Source organism: Cenococcum geophilum (assembly GCF_001692895.1).
Source record: "Cenococcum geophilum 1.58 unplaced genomic scaffold K441scaffold_43, whole genome shotgun sequence".
Taxonomy (NCBI): Eukaryota; Fungi; Ascomycota; class Dothideomycetes; order Gloniales; family Gloniaceae; genus Cenococcum; species Cenococcum geophilum.
The window spans coordinates 1,099,659-1,114,199 of NW_027137601.1; the positions used below are offsets into that span (position 1 = coordinate 1,099,659).

Consider the following 14,541-nt stretch of genomic DNA (forward strand, 5'->3'; position numbering starts at 1 on the left):
ATAACGTAATTTTAGTAATAGTAGATAAGCTTATAAAGTAGGGATACTTTATAGCATATATAGAAGAAATCTCAGTAGAAGATGTCGCTAGAATCTACATTAAAGAAGTGTTTATAAGGTATGGGGCACTAAGCAAAATCATATTAGATAAAGATCTAAAATTTATAGTAGTATTTTAAAAAGTATTCTTAGCGGAGCAAGGAGTTTAAGCAGTAACTTTTACCGTATATTATCCGCAGACAGATAGTTAAACGGAAAGATTAAATTAGATACTAAAGCAGTATCTAAGATATTATATTAATCACGCACAGAATAATTAGGTATCGCTACTACTAATTATATAGTTTATATATAATGCAACACCTTAAGAAGGAATAGGTATATTACTATTTAAGGCAAATTATAGATATAAGCCGAGAACATCGTTATTACTACGGCAAGTAAAGAAAACAAGTAGTATAGCTAAAGAAAGAATAAAGACGTTAATAAATCTTTATATAGACCTTATAGAATTAGTAAAGAAAGTATAAGAGAGAATAAAAAAGTACTATAATGCTAAGAGATCTAAGGGACTAGATCTTAAGGAGGGAGATAAAGTATAGCTACTATACAAAAATTTTAAGAGTTAACGACTAAGTAAGAAATTAGACCACGTTAGACTAGGACCTTTTAAAATTATATAGAGGATTTTACCGGTTACGTTTAAGTTAAACCTACCAGCTAAAATAAAGATCTACCCTATATAGCACATCGCAATACTAGAGCCAGTATATAGGAATATTAAGCCACTGGTCTATAAAGTAGATATATATAGAGGGTAAGAAAAAGATAAATAGTAAGTTTTAAAGATTATTAGTTATAAGGACATTAATAATAAAATATAGTATAAGGTTAAGTAAATAGGCTACACTAAGACTACCTAGAAGCCACTAAAGAATTTAAAGAACGCTATAAGAAAGGTATAGGAGTATCAGAAGAGATTAGGTCAGGCAGTATTAATAAAAAGGGATTACTAAAGAATAAGTTACCTAAAAGGGACCTAAGAAGAGCAGTTGCTAAACTACTTAGATCTATTTCTTTCTCTATTAGAAGAGAATCCGTTCTTTTATTACCTAGTTCCTATAAACCTTATTCTATAAGTCTCTACTCCTTAAAACAAACCTTCTTACAAACCTTCTTAAGACGAAGTAGACGAGTAGACGCCGCAATTTAAGTATTTAAAGCCTTCTATTCCGCGTTATGGGAACGTTCTAACTTAGTAAGGGCTTATAATAGTTTACTATCTAGCCGTATAGTAGTAGATTAAACACGAAACCCTAAGATAAGTTAATTAGGAAACTAGACGACTATTAAGAGTAATAGGTTATATATATTTAGTATTAGAAGTAAAGCAAACGTTATAAGACGAGTAAATATTTGCTTTAGTACACTCTAAGTAAAAAGACAGTTGTTGCAAAGATGGGTTCGCTAACGTAATATAAACTAACCCCTCTTTTAAATAACGAGAACACGGAGACAGTATAATCTTACTAAGAGATAATATCGCAGCAATAGTACAAGCACGACATTGGGCGTATAAAGAAGAAATTGCTTTAGGTATAATAAGCAATAATATTAACTAAATTAATTAGACGGATATTATACCTCTAGTAAACGACTTAAAGATATTTTGGATCTTTAAGGACGAAGATAAAAAGAAGGGAGATAGTGTTATAGACGCTTTAAGTATAATATTATAACTACTTAGAGAAGAGATAGAAGAAGCTAGTTGGTTAATTTAGGCATAGTCTAAGATAGAGCCGATAGAACTATATAACGAGGAATAGTAACTGAGGTTATATAATATGCTATATATTAAATAAGAGGAACGAGAGGAACTTATATACCTTACGTATAAGACGTATATTATATATAAGAAGGATTTTATAGGAGTACGGTTGTATATTTAAGGACCCTTAATCCCTACCTAGATAGTTCCTTTCTTATAGTAATTCTCAGAATATAATTAAAGTTAATCTGTTGGGCAACCACTCCACCAGTTGTTATTACGTTGTTAACTTTTATACTTGCATTTCCTATACACCTAGCCTATTAACGAGCCTATCGTAGTTCCTGCTACAAGGTTCCGTTACATAATTAAATCTTATAGTTGTATATTTAGTGAGGTGGTAGCGTGTCTAAAGCCGTCTTTAAGAATGCGTCCTTATAATCTGCGTAGATAGTAAAAAGGAGGCGTTTAACTAGTTCCTCGTCGGTTTCCTTAGCTAGCTTTTTCTCCCTATTATTAATAATTTAATTAATCTTATATAGGCTTATTATAAAGACTATATTATCTTTCGGGTATATATTAAAGTGGAATGCTATAAGGGGGCTATATAATAATAAGGACGTACGTAACTTTAGGGGCATTTGGGGTATTAGCGCTATTATTACTTCTTTTAGCTCCTGTCGCATCTTTTTAAGGTTATTCCTTATATTTTACTAGTATGTTCTTTTCTATACCGGTTAAATCTACGTAATTTAAATATTATTTATATTACTATCTATCCCGCTTCTGTATATAGAGTCTTTATTAACTATAGCGCTTTAGGAAAGTATCTTTACTAGTATAAAAGAATTCCTTCCGGCCTTGCGATAGGCATCTTCTTAGGTAAAGGCTAGGTTACAATTAGTTACATCCTACTAATAGTTAGGGTTAGCCTTTGCGGTTAGTATCTTACGGTTAGTTTAGATTTCCTTAATAAAGGAGGGTAATTTTAGTTTATCCTCCGGCTAGACAAACTGTCTTTACTATACGTTTAACTAAATATTAAAGTAAGATATCTATCTTTAGTTAAGGGTTATATTATAGGAACCTAGGTCTAGAATGTAAAAGGGAATACTATATTAGCGTCGTCTATTAAGGGAGATATATAACTTTAGGATATAGGTAACCGGCTTACTGGCTTAACTATTATAGCCTTTTACTTAAATAGGCTTCTCTAGTTAGGTAGCTTTTATATTTAGAAACTTGGTAATATTAATCGCATAGGCAGTATTTATAAAGGTAAAGCTATTTACTCTAGTATTAATAAGGGTGGTTAAGTTAACTCTATATCCATTTTAAGATACTATATATAGAGCTATAAAGTATTTTTCACCTATTAACTAACTTAGATTAATCTCTTTAAAATTAATAAGATACTCTAGGGGGGAGTCTTTCCCTAGGGTTCTTTTTTTCCTAACTTATTAGACGTTTCTCCTTCCTCTATCTCCTTAATATCGCTTATATCCTTTAGCTCTGGGCAGGATAAGGCAAAGTAACCCTCCTTATTATAGTTATAGTACATAGCCGAGGTAGGGTTAATTGGGGTATTATAACGAGTACTAGTTAGGGGTGTAGTACGTAGCTAGTTAGGTAAGGCTCGCTAGTGCGTAAATATAACCGCTTTTAGTATAAAAGCGGTCGTAGCTTATCTTCCTACTCTAGCTTCTATAGGTGTAGCTAATAAGTTTTAATTATTCTAGGGTCGCTTCTACTGATTAGGGTAGGCGTTAATTCGCTTTAGTTTTAAATCTAATAATAGGCAATGAGTTGCAAGTCTGTTATATATTAGAAGGTTATCTAAGGTTATAGTAATCTTCTCTTATATCCGGATTATTAGCTTATTATATAGGTCTAATTAGTAGTTCTTAAGGGGAACCTAGCCTTCTCCCGTAAGGTATAGGAATTAAGTTTAAAATTTAGTAAAGAGTTAGTTTAGTTTTATTATTAGGCGATTATAGTTATACTAGGCGTTTTATACTTTATTTAGGTTAATATAGATTGCCACTAGGTACTATATTATCTTATTAATAGATATAAATTGGACAGGGGAATTGTCCTTAAACTTGGCTTAAAGGTGTTATTAGGCGTCCCTAGTAGTTCGACTAAAGAGGTAGAGTATTTTTCCTTTTCTAAAAAGAAAATGGTTATAGTTAACACGGAGCTTTCCCTATACTTAAATCCTCTAATTTCTAAAGATAGGGTCTATTCTATTAGACAGTGGTTAGGGGTTAGGGAGCTTAATAGACTTTAATTACTTTGTTATTATATCCATACTCCCTAGTATATTATATTTAGTAGAGTAAATAGGTTGGCTAGGGCTTTAAGAAGGGGAAGCCGGGCTATTTTATAGGGCTATAAGGCTTTCTAGGATCTCTTATAGGGTCTCTTATATATTTCTTACCTTAAGACAATTGGCTTTCTAGCTAGCTGCGAGGGCGCGAATCTACTTGCGTACGTCTACGACGTTATTATTATCTTTAATTTCTAATCCTAATTAGATCTTAGGTTCCTCTTAAGTAGAGGCAGCTCTCTTAAATAAGCTAGCTTTAGGTGCCATTGTTAGCTTCCTAGGGTTTATTAGTATTATACGTTTTAGTTTTAATTCTAGGGGTATAGGTCCAGTCCTATCTAGCTTATAAAGTGGAATATTAGTAAGGCCTTCCCAGGCAATATAGAGTAACTTTAGTGTCTAAGTATAACGTATTAACGCGTCGTTGCAGATAAGGGTCTTTTTTAGAGTGGAATATTATTAAGGCCTTTCTAGGCAATGTAGGGAGATCTTAGTATAATATGACGGCTCGCATAAATGCCTCTAAACTAAAGCTTATGGATTACTATCTAATAAAGATACTAAGCTAAGGAGAAGGAAAGGGGGTCGCGAGGGCTGGTGTTAACAAATAGGTAGCGCAAGTCGCTAAGGCGCTGTTACGGCTCCGTAACGGATCTAGTCAGGGGGCTCGCTTGAGCCTTGGCATATGTATATAGACGTGTCCTTTTCCACCTTCTACTCCTCATCTTGATATCCGGGTCAATAGACTACCAATTGTACAGGCTTGCATACGTTCTACGGCGCTCGTGCCTCGATTGACTGAGTCGCTGTGACAGGCGCTAGTAGTAGACAAGCCAATAGTAGGCGAGCTAATAGTAAGAAATAGTACCAGATAGTATACAACAATACTAAACAGTATGCGATAGTATAATAGGTAGTAGAATATGGCAGAACTTAGCAGGTAACGCGCTCTAGCACCGTTATAAATAATCCCTATTAAGATATGACCTAGTAGAAGTATATTTATATTAACTATATCCGGTCTAGGCGTAATAGTCTATTCCTAAGATAATTAAAGACGGCGATCCTATTTATCCTAATGCTAATCTCTTAAATATTTACGTGAATATATAAATAGATTCTAATATAATACGTTATAAGTATTTTAGGGCAATAGAAACCGTTTATATCTTAAGGGGTATTAGGTATTAATAGCTATTGCTTAGTTAAATTAACCCCTATCCTCTAAATTTTAAATAAGGATTTGCTAGAATTTTATAGCATATCTTACTAAAGCGATAAGTTGGAAAACCACTACAAAACGAGATGTAATATCTACTCTATTATACCCTTTAACTAGGACCCTAATCTCACCTATATAACTTAATCCCCCCTAGATCTATATATTCCAGAATATAATAGAAAACGCTTTACTGTTTTTATGCTTAGCTTCTATAGAGTTATTAGTTTCCTTTATAATAAATAAACGCTAAAGCTATAATATTTAAGTTAGCAAGCGGAGTAGTTTTAAAGGTGTTATTTTCCTGTATTTTATATATAGATAGCTTAAAAGCTTCCTTAAAACTACAAAGCTATTAAAATAAAATAATTACAAAAGAAGGTAGTAATGTGGAGAGAGTTATAAAGGTATTATAAGGGTTTTAATGCGGTTTTTAGGACGGTTAAGATTAAAAGTGTTAAATTGTTATATTATAAATAGAGATTAGTATAGATCTATCTCCTATTATAATTTATAGATTAGTTTATTTAACCCTTATCGCTTCTCTTACGCCCTCTTTTTTACTATTAATAAAACCCCTAATAAACCTCCCTTTATTATCTCCTTGCCTCTCTCTACACCTGCCTTATATAATAACCACTTAAACTCCTTCCTTACTACCTTTACTATATCCTAGTTAGTCCTAACTGCATCTAGATATACCTCCCGCCACCGTGTTACCTAGCTTATAGTTTTTATAAACTTCTCTACTATATCTAGATCTAACGTCTGCTGTTCTATAAAAAAACTTATTACCCTCTACATATACGCCGTCTTTATTCTATTCTTTTTAGTAAAAAATATTTTATTAAAATCTGGGACCGGCTATACTAGGTTTTAAGGGAGGGGGAGGTTAATATATAGATCTAGGGCGAGCTGGTTGCCCAGTTACGTATAGGGCTTTAGATGCTAGTTATAGAACTTAGTTATAGCGGCCTAAAGGGCGGGGCCGTTAGACATTAATAAGTAGGGGTACTACTTACCAATAATCTATAGAGCGACAGTACCGCTAGGCTTAAGAACCTAGGCGGCGCGCGGCTAGAAGCCCAACATGTTAAACTAGTAGGCGGCGGTAGCGGTGGTAATAAGGTTAACGCTAGAGTTAGGGATAGGCAATAAGAGTTAGGAGCTAAGATCTTCTGCTGTGGAGACTTTAAAGCGGATAGGTTAGGAGGTAGATAAGGCACTACTAAAGGACCGGGTGGTACTAATTATACCTTTAAAGGGGTTAATGCTAATAGTATAGGTAAAGCGCGGTACAAGCTCGTAGATGGCGGTGCCTGGGCCGCAGCTAATCTTAAGGATGGTGATAAGTTGGCCGCCAGTGGAGGTGTGGTGGTTAATAATGGTTTGGTATAGGTTAGGGTGGTAGCCGTGGCGGCCTTAGGCGTAGGTTGTGCCTTATTCGTGGGTATAGGAGCGAAAGGTCTCTTCTAGTGCCGCTGGAGTAGGCGCTGGATCTGCCATACCGTTGGTTTTTGTTCTCCAGCGAGTTGCTGAGATAAAATGATTAAGTTAAGGATGTGCCTTTAGAAAAGAAGCCTTGGCGAAAACGAAAAAAGAAAGCTTATAATTAAATATTTCTGCTCTAATAATGAAATGATAGTTGGGACTGTAGTAGATAGGGTGCGGTCGACACGATTCTAAATTCAAAGAGTTGCGCTATCCTAGGATCTCGCTAAAGTTAACGGGCGACGGCTCAATGCAACAGATAGCTCAATGCGACACCCTTTTCCACCGCACCCACCTATCTTAAATTATTGAACTAGTGACTCTGTTTATGACCTAGTTTATGTGACGGGCCCGATGAAGCCTCCGGCAGCGCCTGAGGCAACGTCCCGGCTGCGAAGATCTCAACGCCAAGCCCCCATCAATCTGACCAATCATGGCCCGGTATGATTTGATGCGACATGTCGCATGAAATCGGCCAATCACGAGCTTCGATTCCTCCCCGCCAAAATCCCGGCATTCTGCCCTCCGCCATCCCCTCCGCCATCTCGCATTCCGTTTCCGCGCCCCCGCCGGCGGCGAGGCTATCCCGTGATGCCCCACCGCGTTCCCTTGATGCCCCACCCCATTGCCCCTGTGTTGCCCCTCTGGTCGGCCTATTTGACTCGGCCCATTGCCCTCTTCCCCCCTTCTTTTCTTTAGCTCGTTTGTCTTGTGCCATAGGTCAATTATTCCCATATGCTATATTAGGATTTGCATTTGCTGAAGCTACTGGATTACTTGCACTTATGATGGCATTTATATTATTATATGTTGCTTAGTTTTTAAATTTTATACCAATTTGGCACTAGACTCGTTAAGAGAGAATTTTTGAATTTGTTGAAAAAAGATGGCTATATCCTAATATGAAAGGAAAGAGACAGCTTGGTACATGGCGCTCTTTTGCGCTGAGGAAGCTGGACGTCGGCAGCACTTGTGGACAGGCGGAAGACCGGACTACCGGCAGCTTATAGGGGCGAATAATAGGGCTAGGAAGCTGGCAGAGTGGATCATCTGTTCGGGGAGGATAAGCCAATTTTCACTGGCTAGGCGCCTTCACTACAGCTAGGAGGTAGCGGTGAGGCTACTTCACTTGGTACTATAGGCTTCAAGTGAGTACAGAAGCAGGAGAACGGTAGGCAAGGTTTTTATCCCGCTCTTTAGTAGGATTTCCTTGATTTCACAAAGAGAAGTACTGCGTAGCTTTAGTAGCCAGATCAGTGTAAGAGTAATAAATAAAATGTGAAAGGAAGCTCCGACTGCTTTAGCTTCAGTTTGTGCTTTGTTCTCCACTTTCATTTGTGCCTTGATCCTTCATCTCAATTGAAGAAGCCTCCATGCCGTTCCATGGCTGTTCCCCTGGACCTTCCTCCATCCAGCGCTGGACCTTGTCGTGTACCATCCACTCAGCCGTTGTGATGGCCGCGAAGTTCGGCTTCTTGTTCGATGCTTGCGGCACCTGAGTAGGGCCGTAGGACTGTGTGCCATGTTGTGCTGCGATATGTGCGGCCACGGCATCGTGGTTCGATGGCTGATGCTCGCCATTGCTGGACGATTTGGTCTGCCCGTTGTGCTGTGTCTTTTAGACAGCTGTTTCCAAATAGGATTAAGACAGCTCTAGCCGTACGAAGGACTTACCTGGTGCGAGCTGGTCTCGTGGCGGGGGCTAGCCTTGTTGCAAGATTCTCCGAAACCCTTTGAGCTCATTATGAAGAGGCTTTGGGGTAGCTGTGGATAGTTAAATAGATATAGCCAGGATGGAAACACTCAACGAGATTAAATGGAGAGGGAATGGTATTCGTCAAAAGAAGAGGTACAGATGACAGTTGACAAACTCCTGAATTGGAACCGGAACTTAAGCAGTCTTTAATACGTAGGATCCAGGCAAAGATTTGTTGGGTTGGTTCGCACTTTGCACTCTTTAATGTCCCTTTTGCTAGTCCGGCAACTTGAACCCTTGGGTACGAAATCGCTGCAGAACTGCACAGCTTTGACGCTGTCCATCTTTATGAACGAAAAGCACAATACTCTTTTCATGGAAGATAGTTTGACATTGAACAAGTTAGAGTGGCCTTGAGTCTAGTGGCCCGTGTGGCTAAAGATTTTGATGGAAGCTGGTCAACTGGGACAAGGTAACGAAGTCGACATAATGAACTATCAGCATCAAATACCGAACATTGGAACTCTGTAGCAGTACGCATGTACAGCGGTGTATCCATTCATTAAACTAATGAGATTTCACACTGAATCAGGAGAACAATCATCGACGCATACGGCAGGAATTTGAGGATTGGCTAGGAACTAGAATTTGTCTAGAATGAGAACGTAATATGTCGACAACCGCACTCTTCTGCAGTTTGGAATGTGCAAGCGAATGTCCCTTTTGTTCTGCAACTGCTCCCGATGTGACGATTCCACGTCCGCGACTTGCAAGGAATATTTGGATGGCCAACCAGAACAAAGTTGAATGACCCACTGCAGCTTGGCAGGTGGCACATGATAAGTCGCAAAAATATGATTGGTGGCCGTGCCAAGGTTGACCTAACCGAGCGCAGCGCCGAAGCTTAGAGAGAAAACCTGCCCGCCTCACCTTTTGGTTGGCTGAGAATGCTTCACGCTACAGCTGAGGCGGCTCTTCGCTTCCTTTTGCTTACTTCTACGCAACAGACCACCTTCCCCTCAAAATCCCCTCCTTTGTATACTCGGAGATCTATCTCCATTGCAGATCACATTAGCGTCAGCGCTGCTGTGATACATCATGGCAAGTATCGAAGAGTCAGGCCAAAGATCGAACGACATTAACAGTCAGGGAATTCAGACCTCGCCTGCACCACGCCCATACAAGCGTATCTCTGCAAAAGAATGGGAAAAGCAGAAGAATCACATCTACGCTTTGTACATCGGCGAGGACCGAGCTCTAGAGGATGTCATTGAGATCATGAGAGTGAATCATCAATTCGAAGCCAAGTAAGCGCACCTTGAACTGCTTCCCATCCAAGCGCGCAAGGATCGCATCCACACGGCTTATTTCTTGTGGAAACCAATGCCCCCCGATTCAATGCAACCGCAAGGTTAACCGATGAGAGCTCAATAATGAGACTGATACATCGATAGTGAGAAGGCTTACAAGAGAAGAATCAAGAAATGGGGCATATCGAAGAACATTCCTAAGAGTGACATGATGAAACTGGCAAAGAAAGCAAAGAAACGGATGGATCAAGCTGGAAAGAAGACTAGATTTGAACGGAGAGGCAACGACGGACAATTTCACAAGGTACCGACGGAGAAATTGGATGTCTTCCAAAAGCGCTTCGGCACGAGGGCAACCTCGGCCCTGTCACCATCTTCAAGTAAGACTCAACGGATTTTCTACCTAGAACTAGGAGCTGACATGGAGGAGGCATCCCATCAAACTTACTCTATAAGACCCCTTCGAACATGGCCGGCAGCAGTTCCACAGAGAGCGATTTGGATGGCCAGGAAGGTTACGACAAATTCAAGGCCAACGAGTTTAATCACGAATTTGAACGAATTTGGTCCTCTAAGAGCAAGGCCGAGTTTTGGAAACCCTTCGGAAGACAAGAAAATGCAATTGCCAGCGATGAAGCCGGTTGGTCCGTAGGACCATATAATATCCACGACACACATACCCATCTGGATGGTGGACACGCCTCACTATTTGAGGGGGACTACGAAGCCTCGATCACATCGTTGGAGTTGGCGAAAATGGGTTACGCTCATGTTATTGGAGATATGCATTGGTTGACAATCGCGGCAGGTCACGAGGCGGAAATGGTCAAGCTCGTAACTTTTGATGTAAACCCTCGAGAGTTGAATCAGCGTATCAGGCAGCTGCTCTTTCGTCACCATACAATATTGCGCCAGAACTATTCCCGTGGACTTGGAGTAGGGAGCCTCGAAGAGCTCAAGAAGCATTTAATTTCCTTGAAAATCGTGAGTGACTTTTGGACGACTGTCTTGGTCGCGCAGATGGCAATCAAGAAATGGCTGTTTCTGGGCACTAGCCATCGTGCAATAGTTGGGCTTCGTTCAGCAATCGATGAGTTGCGGGCTAAGTGGCAGCAAAGTATTGAGATTGAACCACCAGAGGTAGACTTGAGCGGGATAGGAAATGCTTTCGCCAGCATGATGACACTTGGCGACTTGAAAATTGAAAAGCGAGGTGCTTCCTTTCTCGATCTCTGTGATAAAGGTCAAGATGTCTTGCGACAGAAGCTCGACGCTCTCCATTCCAACGATGGCAGCATGGCGCATGTTGTGATTTGGAACGAGGTCGAAAAACTCTATGCGTCCCGCCGTAAAACGTACTCGGGAGCTTATTATTCATTCCTGGGCGATTTTAAAGCTGCTGAATATTTTTTCCGAAAAGGTCAGGAGACTTTGGGTTTGGAGAATTCCCCAGAAATAAAACTACAACGTTTGTTATGGCATGCCGAACACAAGACTCGGACGCAAGATTGGAGAGGCGCTCAGATCCTTCTTGACCAGGCACAGCAAGTCTTCGACACTTCATGGCGTGACTCTGAATTCATAAATAATCACTTTGCGGAGCGTCGCGAATTGGTGTCCATCTCAATCAAAGAAAGAATCTCAATCGATAAAGTGGTTTATCGAAATGAAATGAAACAGCTGGACGGACTTCGGAGAGAAGGAGAATTGCCTTCCTCGGCTGATACCCCAATAAGTACTCACTCGGATTGGGTGTATCCCCCACAGATCGTTGACCTTGAGCGTTTCATGTTCGGTCGCTCCATGTTTTCTGTCTCGCCGTTACCCTCGGGAATGAGAGGCGAACACGGGTGGGGCGGAGAGCCTCCACCCTTGAGCCATAGTCCTGTTGCTGGTGCCTCTCCAATGCAACCTAGCACACCAGTCAATGCGCCTAATGATGGCTTGGTTCTTCCTCCTATGGATCCCGGGGAGAAAGGGCAGGATCAGCAGCGTACTGCTGAGGGGGAGACCCCAGACGCACTTATTGTTCAGTCTCCGAGTGGTTCTCCATCCGGAAACGATTCGCGTATGGAGTTATATGATTGATTGACTGACCAGAGAGAGCCTGCTTGAGGCAAATCAAGACTAATGATTTCTTATATTTTGCTTTTATCGGGGATAGGGAGACAAAAGTGTCGCTGAGGCGTGTTGTAAGCACCCACGTGAACACAGCACATTTCAGACACTGGTGAAACACGACACGCACATGTTACAGCGTCTCTTCAATTCCGGCGGTTAGCGCTTACGATTTAAGCCACCAACTAACCCGAATTCAGTGATTCCGTCTTGGCAGCTGAATATCAAAAAGAGACTGCCGAACAACCTCACCTGACAGTCAATTTGAAGCTTTTCGACGCCTCTACCAGCCGCATCGTGATCAGGTGTATTGGTGAACTCCACGCGGTGAGGAACTCGACTCAGGAAGTCTCTACTAATCAGTAACACGTCTTCTAGTTTCCTACCCCTCTTCTAAGCCACCGACGCGTTATTTATAATAATCCTTAACTTCCTTAAGCCTCTATTATAACACTAGCTTATTCTTCTATTTTTGTAACGGGCTCGTATAAATGCTTCTAAACCGAAGTTTGTAGATTACTACTATATAAGAATACTAAGCTAAGAAGAAGGAGAAGAAGACTATCGGAGACTACAGTAAACCCCCCTTATTACGATATAGGGTATATAATAATATATATCTATATTATAATCTACACCCTTAATTAACCCTTTTTTAGTATAATATTATGATAATCTAACTTTTAACAATATTGTTAAGTACTTACTACCAATATCGGTATAAGCAATTTTTAATTTATTAGATTTGGCCTTTACTTACTATAAGTTTAGCTATTAAATACATTATATAATAATTAAAATTATACTTAAATCTTACTCTTTACACTTAATTCTATTATATTTATTATAGGAAGACATAAAAATTCTAAAGCGTAACGCTATTACGGCTTCTTTAATTATAAGCGTTAAAAAACACGTGCCTAGGTAAGCAACTTTCTCTATTACAAGATTAATTAATCCTTAATATTAGAAATACTAAGCGATAAATTTTAACACCTTAATAGAGTTAAATTGTTATATAAAAGAGGTATATAGAAGTGAAAAAGAGCTACAGAACATTCTCTTTTAGAGGAGGCTCTCTTTAAGTGGTACTATAGTAAAATCTCTTTAATACGATACCGTTTATTCGGCCGAGCGTATCGTAATATCAATGGTATTGTTATATTAAGTGTTACGTATAAGGTAAATAAGTAGGAAAAAGAGAAGCTTAATACCTAAAAAGGCTTAGGGTCTTTACCTTAAGGGCTAAATAGAGCCCTCTCCCATATAAATTCTATACTAGTTATACCGATATTAGCAGTAAGTGCTTAACGATATTGTTAAAAGTTAGATTATTGTAATATTATACCAAAAAGGCTTAATTAAGGGATATAGATTGTAATATAAAGGTTATCGTTATATACCCCATATCGTATTAAGGGGGTTTGACTATAATACCTATAAAACTCTCGCATTCCTATTACTGGCAATCTTATACATACTGCCACTACTTAGTTATAGTATTAAATACCTATATTTGCGGAAATAGTTAAGCTAAAGTAGTTATAAGGATAGATAGAAGGCTTTAAAGATTATAATGGTATTTATAAGAAAAAGCAGTATAGTAAGGCTACCTTAGTTAATATAGAAGAAGCAGAAGATCGCATAATAGAGCTTTAAGAGATTATTACTCCTTATCTATTAAAGGATATTTATAATATAAATAAAATAAGGTTGTTTTAAAAGGCTATACTAGATACTATATTAGCTACTAAGGCTTAATTAGGAATAAAGAAGGAGAAGGTAAAAATCTCTCTTAGTTATTACTATAATGTAGATAGTTCGGACAAGCTCCCTTTCCTTATAATTAGCTTAACACTATAACCTTACTACTTTATATCTAATTGCATTAATATAGCCTTATTAGATATTATATAGAGGCATAATAAGAAGGTATAGATAATAACGGTAATTATACTTAATTGGCTTACCTAGTTTAATAAAAGGATATAGGGTAGGAAGATACTTCTCTTAATTAACGGCTTTAGCGCTTATAAAGCAGCCATTTAAACGCTTATTAAGAATAACCGTCAGGAAAACGGGAAGTGGCGCAGGAAATTTGGTTTCGCTAAAAGTGTTTTTAGGGCCCGGGGCTAGCTTTCCGCCATATTAGCTAACCCCCCCTAGCCTAGGGCTAGCTTTTAGCTATATTAGCTAACCCCCCCTAGCCTAGGGCTAGCTTTTAGCCATATTAGCTAAGCCCTAGAGCTATACGCTAGCACTATGCTAGCTTATAGCTATAAAATAAATATTATTACTATTATTATATTTATTGCTATTAGGGTATTAAAATCCTAAAGGCCTCCGGGCAGGCTCTTAGCAGGCTTCCTAGCAGGCTCCTAGCAGGACTTTAATTTTCCTTATTATCTAAATCGTCCGAAGTACCATCGGGTCCCCGCTATATTCCCGACAGCCTCTATACGTGCCTTTACATACCCCTTATACACCTAAATACCACCTTTACCCTTCCTTCCTTATATCCTCCCTACTTAGGGAGGCACCAGAACGGTAGCTAGAGGACTGTGACCAGAACTAGACAACCGTCGCTAGAACCAGACGACTGTTGCTAAA

The 14,541-nt window shown here is 39.1% G+C and overlaps 3 protein-coding genes across 3 annotated transcripts; 2 read left to right on the forward strand and 1 right to left on the reverse strand.

Annotated features, from left to right (window-relative positions):
- Positions 1-6,522: 6,522 nt before the first annotated feature.
- On the reverse strand, positions 6,523-6,735 carry K441DRAFT_577350 (uncharacterized protein; the record flags this gene model as incomplete). Its single annotated transcript, XM_067644235.1, has 1 exon — positions 6,523-6,735. A coding segment is annotated over one exon (213 nt), but the record flags the coding sequence as incomplete, so codon positions are not given.
- Positions 6,736-7,265: 530 nt separating this feature from the next.
- K441DRAFT_617094 (uncharacterized protein) lies at positions 7,266-7,867 on the forward strand (the record flags this gene model as incomplete). Its single annotated transcript, XM_067645781.1, has 1 exon — positions 7,266-7,867. The coding sequence occupies one exon, from the start codon at positions 7,266-7,268 to the stop codon at positions 7,623-7,625; it is 360 nt and encodes a 119-aa protein (XP_067500479.1). The 3' UTR covers positions 7,626-7,867.
- A 1,656-nt stretch (positions 7,868-9,523) lies between these two features.
- On the forward strand, positions 9,524-12,277 carry K441DRAFT_665494 (uncharacterized protein). Its single transcript, XM_067649508.1, has 3 exons — positions 9,524-9,810; positions 9,958-10,193; positions 10,244-12,277. Exons 1-3 carry the CDS (start codon positions 9,602-9,604, stop codon positions 11,899-11,901), a joined length of 2,103 nt encoding a protein of 700 aa, XP_067500480.1. The 5' UTR covers positions 9,524-9,601; the 3' UTR covers positions 11,902-12,277.
- The last annotated feature ends 2,264 nt before the right edge of the window (positions 12,278-14,541 follow it).